At 40.2% G+C, this 12,107-nt stretch overlaps 1 protein-coding gene across 1 annotated transcript; it reads left to right on the forward strand.

The window, feature by feature from the left end:
- The first annotated feature begins 78 nt into the window (after positions 1-78).
- Positions 79-11,783, forward strand: lin9 (lin-9 DREAM MuvB core complex component). Its single transcript, XM_022207006.2, has 15 exons — positions 79-187; positions 1,106-1,138; positions 1,545-1,636; positions 3,161-3,274; positions 4,972-5,102; positions 5,432-5,557; positions 5,708-5,865; positions 6,255-6,388; positions 6,539-6,667; positions 8,081-8,182; positions 8,282-8,362; positions 8,461-8,586; positions 9,560-9,742; positions 10,044-10,141; positions 10,728-11,783. Exons 1-15 carry the CDS (start codon positions 157-159, stop codon positions 10,831-10,833), a joined length of 1,644 nt encoding a protein of 547 aa, XP_022062698.1. The 5' UTR covers positions 79-156; the 3' UTR covers positions 10,834-11,783.
- Positions 11,784-12,107: the final 324 nt, after the last annotated feature.

Raw genomic sequence — 12,107 nt, forward strand, 5'->3', positions numbered from 1 at the left:
TATTTGTTTGCAATATTAAATTCCACAAAGTGATTCTCATCCATCTTTTGGGGTAAATTCTAGCGTTTTTTATTTCTCAAATTGCCCTCCAGATAGCGTCCCGACCCAGAATGCATTTTGACAAGGTCTTTGAAAAAGCGGCGCGGCTAATTCAAGATGGCGGAGATGGACCAGCTGTTAGACGAGAGTGAGTAACAACACAAATTCAAGGAGTTTCGCGTCGTAAACAAGCAGCAGTCTCGCACCGGGAAAATAAATAATTAGCGATAAAGCGACGTCGCTGCCCGTGTAACTGATATTGCAAGTTTTGCGTGGACTTCACAAAGCCGTTTTAGTTCAAAGAGACACCGGGTCTGTCCTAGTCGGCTAACGCTTGTTAGCACGAGCGGCTAGCCGTAGCTAATGTTGGAGTTGAACAAGTTACTTTAGCCCAACTGGGTAAACAAATAACGTTAGCTTAGCCGTGAGCTAACGTCTGCTAACCTTACATCGTACGCAACAACCATGAAAGCACTACCGCAACGTCGCTAGCTAGTAGCTAGCTACGCGTTTTTCCTGGGCATAGTTTTTTCAGTTTCCGTGACACTTTCCTCACATTTAACGTTCGTTAGCGCCGGTTAACGTTGCATGGTTACGCGCTGCGGATCGTTTTGACAAGCCGGTGAGGGGGAACTAGCCAAGTTGTTTGGCTATTAACGCCAGAAATAGTCGACGTGAGCGCAGCTAGAGTAATTAATTACTATGTTCGGGTTGTAACGTAGTGTAACGTTAGCCCGTTTAGCTCGTTTCTTTGATATGATCCGTCCAGCTGATGTTACGACTGGGCTTGACAGCTCTAACTGGGGGTGAAGGCCTAACGGACTGCGCTAGCTACGTCCAACTCCAGTTCACCCACCTGGCTGCTGTCAGGGTTTAAAGGACAGCCTCAGAGATTGTTTAGTGGATGGAATCAGCGTAGCATTTTAACTCAGATATAGGGAACACAACTTAATTGTCTTCCTTATCACAGTACCATGCTTGTCAACATTTTACATTTACTTTAATATGTTTGTTTTATGCCATTAGTACTATGTTTTGATGTAGCCCAATTTGTTCTCCTCCTCAGGCTCTTCAGCAGAGGCACTCGTCAGTCTGAAAGGTTTGTGGTTTTTGTTTTGAGATTTGTATGCCTCAACATCTTTTGTCTCTGAAGATGACCTGTTCTTTTCTGTGGGTGTGTCGGATCACGTATGCTGTGGTTTTACTGTTTAGAATCTGAGTCCTTCATTGGATTAAAGTTCTTTATTACCCTTGGTAATGACTAGCTTACACCGACAACCAACACTGCCCAGACATTTGTGACAGTCGAGGATACAGTGTTTACGTGTAGCTTTATCTCTACATCAGCAAATACAGATTTTTTAAAATATTAAGTCTTGCTAGGAAGTTATCGGTTCAACTCCGAAGCAGAAAATTCATAAACATCTCTGTGATTTGAGAACTGAAATCTCATATCTGGTGTCCTTACATTGTTATTACGTATAAATGCACTGGTTTTCTTACAGAGGGCAGTTTGTCCAACACTCTGAATGAAAAAAACAGCTTCCCGAGAGCTCACAACACCAGGGGACGGCATTCCTCCGTCACGATGGACACGGTAAGAGACGTGATGATGGTCAGTTTTAATACTTGTGAAAGGGAAACACTATAAGGGCACCTGTTAAACCCATTTTTTGAATGCTAAACGTTAAAACATTAACTAAGAGGTCAGTTAATGCAATAAAGCGACAGACTCATCAGATTGAACAGATGCATATTCAATGTCTGTATTAAAATCTACAACACCAGCTTCACAAAGTTGCATTGTATTGTACATATACTAGAAACTGAGTCCAACGTGCGATCTTAATTGAAAAATATATGCAGAATATTTTTGTCCCATACGTGGTGGCCTCATTTTTGGCCAGAGGACAAAAACATCTCAGAAGCTGTCACTTTTTATAGCAATTTCTAAGATTTCTTTTCTATGTTTCCCGTATATAATCTGCAAATGACAGATGTAATGCCTATGTAACAGGCACTTCAAAGTCTGGTTTTATTTATTTTCATTCAGCTTCTATTTAGCAAGAAAGCAGCTTGAGATATTCTCTCATTGACCAGAGCAATATGGCTAAAATGGCAGTGTACAGCACTTTACAAGAATTTTACATAAAATATTCACATGTAGCACATTAGAACAAAACCAAAGACCTTGGGAGCTATAAAGGAGAGTATTTAGAATGTTGTACATTGTTTGTAGATGGGAATAATTAAATCACATCATCCATTACGCTGTAATTAAAGGGCTCTTGTTTGATTTTGATGAGTTATTGATGTTATTGTTTGCTCACTGGCCATTGCTAATCTTATCAGCTCAGTTAAGTGCTTTCTTTAAAACTGTTGTTTCCGGCTCAATAGTTGAATTTATTACTTCATTAAGTTGTTTCACGTTGGTTTGGAAGGACATTGTGTTCCACATGTTCATGGTCTGTGCCTGGTGTTGTGCAGATTTGTGATTTTTGTATTAATTAGGAAGCTGAAAGTGGGTAGTTGGCTGTGGTTTAAGACCCTTTCCGGTAATATTTGTCATACACATTAGTAGATAGTGTACAGAATGCTTCCTTGAGGTGGATATTTTAATCTCATCTGAACATTTCTTGTGACAGTGTGGCATCCTGCACTGCCTCTGTGATGAATATCAGCAACTGTTGTTAATTAAAAATGTTGCTTTTTCATGTTTTTCTGAATGCATACTGAGCGTGTTTGGTGACTTTGCCTTAATCTGGAGTATATCTGCAGAATTATATTGATTCTAACACATTTCTACATGATTTTTGGCTTTGGATTACAGTAAATAGACATTTTCATTGTGGATAATTTGGTGTGTCGTGGCAGGAAAGGCACAGGTGTATCTATAAAATTGAAAACAACTCCCAGGGTCCTTGTTTTGTACATGTGGGCTCAATGTCACAGCTTTCAGGGACACTTGATGGAGCTGAGCCATCATTAATAAATTTGATTCACTGGTGCTTTTGCTGCTCTGATATCCCAGAACGCCTGCTGTTGAAACTCGTGCGTGGTATGCAAAGGTGCTTATTAAACAGTTACTGCTGCTACTTAGGGATTCCATTTGTTCTTCCAGCCCACACGGAGCTCAAAGAGGAGCCGTTTGTTTCGGGACGAGGATGAGCCGCCACAGCAGCGTCTCCCTTCCAGATCCCCTCGGAGGAGCCAGAGGGTCACCACCACGCCACAGGTGAAGACTGAGGACACAAAATAGAAGTGTTGTTTTGGGAAAAGAAGTAGTAGTTTGTGCTTTCCCACTCTTGTATTACCTTATAATGCAAGTTATAAGGTATAGTGTGGAGAGTTAAGGCTGAAATGGTTCCCCAACTTATTTGAATAATTTGATTACTAAAGTTCCTCAAGGCCAAATTCTCTGAATGGAGGCTTCATTTAATCCACTACATACCAGACCCCAGGTCACTAACTGGACCCAGACTTCATCCTATACGGACCTGGACTTATAATCAGTCAATTATAGGGGGATTTTAAATTTAATGGGACGCTTTTATTTTAACCGGCGCAGCTTTTCTGGTGTTTATGACATTTAGCAGATCAGAGGCTGAACTATGAAGACAGTTTAACAAAGTCAGACTTTCTTTGTGTGAGTCGACTCAACAAAAACTAAAACTAAAACTTCAGTCAGAGTTAACAGGTATGACACTAGTTTTCAACTTTCTTTGTTAACTCAGATGTTCTGCTTCAAACTCGTCACACAAACAGCAGCGTTTAACCATCATTTGACTCGTTTTCTGCACAAAATGAAGCAATGGTTTTCAGCGGCTTCAGTCAACAGGTTGTTTTAATGGAGAGCAATGAGGAACATAAACATTTATGATGGCCTTCACCTGCGACTTGAAGTGATGTAAGACAAGAATGCTGGTAGAAAACTGTTAAATGTGCACAGTGTATTCATCCTGCCGATCCATGCAGCTGATTATTTCTAACAGACAATAAAACTATCAAATTTCATTTATTCAAACGTGATACTGTGTTGAAGTGCATGTAGGTCTGACACTGTCTCATAATGAAGGAAATCACTTTAATTTGTTGTCAAATCAAAGTGAAACTAAAGTTACTGATTGAATATTGTGATCAGTACTATTGAACTGATCAGTTTTCTTATTTATGTTCTATCAGCAGCAGTTTAAACAGACCAACCATAAAAACAGGTTTATGTGATTTCTGCCTCACCAACTTAATACCTGTGGGGTTCCCACGGCTTTGAGGTTTAATAGAATATCCCTGTACTAAACTATATATATGTATAATACTCGTGGTGCTGTGATTTTGCTGCAGTTTTCTCAAGGGAAAATTCAGTTTTTCTGAGATGTACCACAGCGTTGTAATGTCTGGCTTATACAAGGAAGTCCTGTTTGTCTGGCTTTATTATGATGCGGACATGTTGGTTTATTGAGTAAAAATAACTAGTATACCACAGCCAAAGTCTTTTGATATGAAGCAACAAGAACAGTTGTTTTATTTGCATTAGCAGAAACAGTACCAGCTCTAAAATGCATAAAGGTGGAATGTACTAGAAAACAATGCAGCTGTTAAACTGTCAGGTAAAATATAAACTCTATAATGCTGTCTCTCCTATCCTAAACTAGAGCCAGTGAGGTAAACGAAGCACGATATTTCAAAGTTGTGCTTTCTAGCTGATTACCTGCTCGACCGCGCTTGCTGAACCACTTAAATCATTCTGATCATTTTTCCGCTTGAATGCAGGAACAAGAAGTTACTGCCTGTACCTAGTGAATGATTAGGCAACGGAAACTTCTCCAACAAGTGGGGATTTGTTTAGAGTGATGGTATTTAAGGTGTTTAAGTACGAGGATACAAATGTGTCTGTATGTAGACTGATTGTTTCTTCAACGGTTTTCTTCACAGAAGTTTTCCACTGTCGTAACACCAGATAAGAAGGCATCCCAGAAAATAGGGCTCAGATTAAGAAACCTCCTCAAACTTCCCAAAGCTCACAAATGGTGCATCTATGAATGGTTCTACTCCAATATCGACAGGTAAAGCCTCACCTTCAGTTTCAGAAGGCTAGAATTTTAAATAGGTGCACATAAAGAAAAGAGAAATACTTAAAACTATCGGTACATTAATGGTCTGAGTTCAACTTGTTCCTAAGCTGGATACAGTCAGTAGCAAAACTTGTTTGTATTTACTTTGAAGTTATGCTATGTATATAATTGTTGTAGGGATTTAGGATTATTTTAGCTATGCTTGATGTACTTATATTTCCAGGAACTTCATACATTTTCTGTTTTCCTAGTTATTCAGAGTTGAAAATGTTGGTTAATCTATACCTCTTGCTTAATATGTTCCTTTTTTCTTCTCTCAGACCTCTTTTTGAGGGCGACAATGAATTCTGCCTGTGTCTCAAAGAGTCTTTTCCCAACCTGAAAACAAGAAAGCTGACGAGAGTTGAGTGGGGAACAATCAGGAGGCTGATGGGGAAACCGCGACGGTACGCTGTCATCTCTACTTCCTCCGTACACGCCGTTTTCTTCCTACTTTTTTTTTTCTGGACAGGATTTGATTTTTGTAAGTGTTTCTTTGGAGCCTTAATGCCCAGGAGCAAAGGTGTTACAGCGGCATTTTGTGTTGTCCTGTCCAGGTGTTCGTCAGCGTTCTTTGCTGAAGAGCGAACGGCGCTGAGACAGAAGCGGCAGAAAATGCGGCTGCTGCAGCAAAGAAAACTCTCAGATGTGTCGAACTGCAAAGACCTTCCTGAAGAAATCCCCCTGCCCCTCATCATAGGAACCAAAGTCACCGGTAAGACGACTGAAATGAACACGCAGCGTTTTCAGCACGTCAGGTGGTTATTACTATAAAATAAGTAAATATTACAAACAGCACTTTGTGTAAAAATATGAAAATAAAAACCTTTTGTAGGATTCTTGCTTGTATTGGTTCATAATATTGTACATGTTGGTTTGTAAACAAAAGTGAAAGTACTGTTTAACAGTGGTTGGAGCTAAACCAGCAGGTCAGGAGTCCATATGATTGACCTGAAATGCTTTTAACAACCCAAAGTCAGATTTAAAAAAAAAAAAATTGGAGCTATAGTGCATTGATAAAACTGGATCCACGTCTAAAGAAATCATTTTTATTCAACGATTTGAAGAAAGATGAAGAAAGCATCTTCTGTGTTTTATCGACAGCTCGACTCCGGGGCGTCCATGACGGTCTGTTCACGGGGCAGATTGATGCAGTCGACACTAGCGCTGCCACCTATCGCGTCACCTTTGACCGCAGTGGCCTGGGAACACACACTGTGCCTGATTACGAAGTCCTGGTAAGCCAGTTATCCTGCAGTGTCACTATCCCTGTAGAAACCTCGCTCTCTCTCTCTGTCAGAGCCCCGGACAATAAGAAAACATCAGGAGCTGTTCCATCAAAATTCAGGTCACATTCTCAAGCATCGCATTCTAATTGTGTTTTCCAGAGCAATGAACCCAACGAGACCATGCCTATTTCAGCCTTCGCCCAGAAGCACCGGTCCACACGCTTCATGCAGAACCTCATGACTCCGCCTAGAGGGCCCTACCCGTCCGCTACCACTCCTATCCACATGGTACTGTACGCTTACAGCTACTGACAGATGTGCATTTGCTGCCCCTCCGTGCAAACAGCTGCTCATAATTCCTGCTGTTGGCTTAGATCGGCTTTGGCTTAGATTAGGTTTGTCTACTGAAGCAGCTGCTTTGAGAGGCAAAAATGGTTTATCCAACACACCATACAGTAAACAGATGAAGCAGACTATAAATGTGAGTGTGAACTGTATTTAGACAATGCAGTTAGTGGTGGAAGAGAAGCATAAATCTTTCAAACCTTGAAGTAATGTGACATGTTTAGAAGTCAGATTCTACACATTCTGTCCCAGCGTATACGCTACCAGTCAAACATTTGGACACACCTTCTCATTGAATGGCTTTTCTTTATTTTTATGACTTCACAGAAAGGCGTGAAATAAGTCAAAACATGTTTCCTTTGCTTTGATTACTGCTTTGCACCATAGACTGTATATATAGTGGACGTAGCATCTGGCTCCAGAATTGAAGCCCACCCGGAAGTGTCAAAAACTTGCAATATCCCGCCGTCCGCTAGGGTTGGCTCCAAAAAGCTTTTTCTCCATAGACTCCAATTCATTTTTGGAAAAAATAAAATTTGATAGACTGATGTTCTACAGCTCAGGATTTTTTTCCCGTTAGTTTTCATGGTCAAAATGAGAGATCAGGTGGCCGATCTTAAAATAAATCAATACTGAATTTTAAATAAATCGTTAAAGTTGGCGGAGCCAGGGGGTGTGGCTATACTTGATGGACAGCAACAGAAGCCTCTGCGGTAAAACGTGGGCGGGATAAGAGAGTCCTCAGCCAATCCTGCCCCTAGTTGCTCTCCAGTCCAGTCTGTTTGATGATGCTACTTACGTCACTGGCTCCAAAAAATCCAAAACGGCGACCAGGAAGTAGCAAAATCTGGGCTTCATTTTCTCGGCGTTGAAACCAACGGGTGACGTCACGGTTAGTTTACGCCTGCTTTGCACGCTCTTAGCATTCTCTCGATTATTTCACACTTTTTTGTTTACTACATCTTTCCATATGTGTTCATTCATACTTTTGATGCCTTCAGTGAGAATCTACAATCTAAACAGTCATGAAAATAGAGATAAATCATTAAATGAGTGTGTCCAAACTTTTGACTTGCAGTGAGCTAAAAATGCCCCTCAGAAGCTCAGTTCAACAGCTGACCCGACCTTTGCTTCTCCTCGGCTCTTTCCCTCATTTTCATCTATTCTGAAAAGCCAAAAAAAGAAAACCGTGCAGTGGTTTGACCTTCAGCTCTGAAAAAAATAAAATTACCGGTAGTTTAATCAAAGATCAGAACACAGAACTGCAGTTCGAGGCGTGAGAAAAATCACAAATCTTCTCTAAATTCCTTATGAAGATAAATGACTCAACTGTCCTTTTTTTCCTCCTAATTCCAGGACAATGACCCTCTTATCAACCAGTCACCATGGAGGAACAAACTGCCCGGCACTGAGGGAGATACACTGGGAGGATTTCCTGTTAAGTTCCTGGTCCAAGTGGTAAGTATTCCCGTTAAAAAAGGCTCTGAAAGGTGACATCCTTCAACCTAACGTTTTGTTCTGACAGATTCATAATCTTGTTGTTTTCCCCGTTCCTAGACAAGGCTGTCCAAAATCCTCATGATCAAGAAAGAGCACATTAAGCACTTGAAAGAGATGAACACAGAGGCTGAGAAACTGGTGCAGTCTTCATTTATAGAACTAATCAAAGCAAATCCAATGCTTATGACATGCACACATCAGGCCTAACTTACATCTGTTTGTGTTTCTGTGCTCAGAAGTCGTACTCGATGCCCATTGACCTGGACTTCCAAAAACGATACGCCACCACGGTGCTCGAACTGGAGCAGCTCAATAAAGATCTGAACAAGGTGCTTCATGAAGTTCAGCAGTTCTGCTGTGAAGTAAGTCAACACATACACTTAAACTGTGTCCGTATTTATCCCTGATTTTAACCCTCGTGTTGTCCTTACCAAAAAAATGCTGTTACCCTGTCTGAAAAAAGTCCAAAAATTCAGAAAAAATGTCTCCAAATTTATTTTTTAAAAAAAAAAAGCAAAATCTTCAGGAAGAAAATTCCTGAAAAGTTTCCCTCAAAAAGTGTTATTTTTTAAATAAAAAAATCCCCAAATTTGACAGCGAAATTCACTAGATTTTGGTAGATTTTTTTCTGAATGTTCTTAAACATTTTTTTAATTTGTTTTTTTTTCCACCAAAAAATGTTCAAATATTTCCTAAAAAATTTTTGAAAATGTGGAAATTTTCACTGTGAAAATATATTTTTTTTCCACATTTTTAAACTATAAAATGGGTCAATTTGACCCGCAGGGCGACAGGAGGGTTAAGTACAACTAAGTATGAGTGTGCTTTAGACCTAGAATATCTGAAGGCCTGTTGTAATGTTTTTTGTTAGTCTTGACCAGACGACAAAAAAAACTTAAGTGAGCCTTGTTCTGTGAACTCAAATGGTTTCTGGTTTTATGTCTTTTCTCCTGTTCTGTTTTACTCACTGTGGACTCATTTTCCACCACAATACAAAGTCCTGCGCTCCTACGGATTTCTGACCTTCCCTGAAAATTTCATCCAAAAGATTTAGTCCATTTTTGAGTAATGTTGCAGACGGACAGACAGACAGACAGACAGCGATGGTCACATAACCTCCACCATGTTCCTGGACAGACTAGTAAAGACATTTTGATCAATTCTGAGTCAAATTTGGTTACCTTTCTGAACTGAACTGCTCCTCACAGACAGTAAAGTTGAAACTCTGACTTTCTTTTGCCGTTTCCAGTTTGTGGCTGATAATCGGTTTTAATTTCACCCCCGCTGGTGGGTTTTGGGCTTCAGAGTGTTAATCAGTGGCGTGCTTGTGTCCAGCTTGCTCCGGATCAGGGCATGGTTCCAGCCGACCATCCCACAGAGCTGCGGCGACGCTGTGAAGAAGAAGCCCAGCAGATGGTGCAGCTCAGCAACTCGCTGAAGGACGGGCAGCAGAGTGTGGCAAACCCCGGCCTCACTCACCTCATCTCCCGCCTCACTGCCCTGCTCCTGCAGATCAAGGTAGAACAAGTAGCAACACTTCACTGCTGTCTTCTCACAAACTTCTCAGCTTATGTCAGCATGGTGCATGATGTGCTCTGTAGGGAGTTTATTCAGAACATTTCGTAGGTGAATTAAAATCAAAAATCACATCTTTTCACTTTCATCTCCAGAGCACCAGTTTAGAGATGCTGGCAGCAATGATTTGTAAATGTTAAAATAAGTGTCTGATTTACCTCCACAGCTGTTTATGCACACATCAAAATGTAAAGCATTCATGATTTGATGAGCTGTTATTTGTCTGTTTTTCTGGATTTTTCAGTGTCTGGCAGACGGAGGAGATTTGAATTCATTTGAGTTTAAATCTCTAACAGACTCCCTCAACGACATCAAGGCATCGATTGATCCCTCCAACAACAGGTGAACAACCGTGGAGTTTCTCCATCAGCACCACTGTTGGACCAAGAGCAGGAAAGCTGTTTTTAATAACAAGCCTGCTCTTTGTTGTTTCAGTTTTATTGTCAGTTAGAGCTGAGACTTTAACGCGTTCATTTCCATTAATTAATTACAGAAAAATATCACATTAATAAGAAAACACATTTAATCGCATCCTTCTCGGTTCCTTAGTTTCTGGCACAGAGAGAAAGAAAAATGTCATTTTAGGGGGAACTCCAGACTTCTGGTGGTGCTTTAAAATATTTTCAAACATTCTGTTCTCATAGTTCTTTTAGATTTGGTCTCAGCAGAAAAACATTTACACAACAGCTGCATGTTTTAGTATTTTATACATGAATTATTTTGAATTTGACGGGCGGAACGTAACATATCCTCCATTTCTGGAAGGACCTGTATGGTTATTGTGCCAAATGTTGCTATTTAACGAAAAATGAATGACTAAACCTCTAATTAATTAGATTAATTTTCCTGTTTTGTTTTTTTCAGTTTGGTTATCTGTATCTTTCTATGATTTACTGTGAGTGTGTTCTTTTCTCTTGTGTGTTTCCAGTTGCTTCCAGAATAACGTTGAGATCCACGTGGCGCACATCCAGAGTGGCCTTAGTCAGCTGGGCAACCTGCATGCATTCGCTGCCAACAACACCAATGCAGTCTGAGAAGCTGCATCGTCCCCACCACACACACACACACACACACACACACACACACACACACACACACAGAGGTGCATGCACACACACAGAGGTGTGGTACGTTAACGTCGTCTTTTGAAACGGTGCTTTCACCTGAACTGATAAGACTACAAACAGACAAAAAAGAAAGGCTCATGTTGATGTTGTGGATCACCGTCACGCAGTCCGAATTTGGACGCTCCCCCCAACGAAACGGCTCAGAGTTCAGCACAGATCGAGCCTTCACGGAGGACGTCGCATGTTTTATCCACCCCGTTTTATCGTACGGAAATGTTTGTGCACCCGACCGAACACAAGCCTGAAAGAGTCTTCAGCTATTCGCCACAATCCACGTCTCAAATTCTGAAATTGTTATTTATTGGTTTCACGTGCCAAACATCGATCCTAACCGTTTTTATAATCCATATTTATTTATTTTTGCGTAGGTGTGTATGGTTCTGAAACAATATTTTGCTATCTCTGAACGTTTCCCTCCTGTACGTGTTGTTGCTCCACTGACGGTAAGCACAGGGGAGGCTAAAGAATGTTTTATAAAATTGTTTATTGTAGATAATTGTACAATATCTGTGATTATTAGGACTATTGTCGACATTTCTGCCGCTTATTCAGAAATGGATTTTGTAATTTTGTGTGCACTGAGAAGAGATTTTGGTATTTTTATAAAGGAGAACTCTGGGGTTTTGATGCCTTTAATCCCTACGATCTTAGCATTTCCAGTTTCCACATTTGGCATGGCTGTTGCTGCAACCTCCCTCCCCTCCAACACACACTAAGCCTGATGAAACCCTCAAAACTCAAGTTGTTTCCTAGAGAATCTCCTTTTTCAGTTTTGTAAAGTTGTATATGAGAGTGCCTCAGGGCAGTTGTATATAAAGGTTTCTGTCTTTTTATATTAAACATAATATTGCAATGCAGTTTTTTGGCTTTTTTTAAAATTTATTTATTTTATAGCCAGTTAACCCACCTGTTGTCCTCATTTACGGGCACCAAAAATATTGTTTCCTTGTCTGAGAAAAATCCAAAAATTCAGCAAAAAAATACCCCAAATTTCAGAAAATTTGCAAAACCTTCAGGAGGAAAATTGCAATAATTCCTTAAAAGTTTTTTCAAAAAATCCCCCAAATTTGGCAAGAAATTCTTGTAAATATTTTTTAAAAATGAGTAAATTTCCCCCCCAAAAAATCCTAAAAACATCTAAAGTGATTACATCTATATCAGTTAAACTTCTATTTTCTTGA

The sequence above is a fragment of the Acanthochromis polyacanthus genome, chromosome 16, assembly GCF_021347895.1.
Source record: "Acanthochromis polyacanthus isolate Apoly-LR-REF ecotype Palm Island chromosome 16, KAUST_Apoly_ChrSc, whole genome shotgun sequence".
NCBI classification, from domain to species: domain Eukaryota; kingdom Metazoa; phylum Chordata; class Actinopteri; family Pomacentridae; genus Acanthochromis; species Acanthochromis polyacanthus.

Bases quoted from the DNA above. Each gene is read 5' to 3' on its own strand.
- lin9 (XM_022207006.2), top strand. From the start codon at position 157: ATGGCGGAGATGGACCAGCTGTTAGACGAGA. The intron at 1,637-3,160 runs GTAAGAGACGTG...TTGTTCTTCCAG, and splicing joins CCTCCGTCACGATGGACACG to CCCACACGGAGCTCAAAGAG. The intron at 5,103-5,431 runs GTAAAGCCTCAC...TTCTTCTCTCAG, and splicing joins TTCTACTCCAATATCGACAG to ACCTCTTTTTGAGGGCGACA.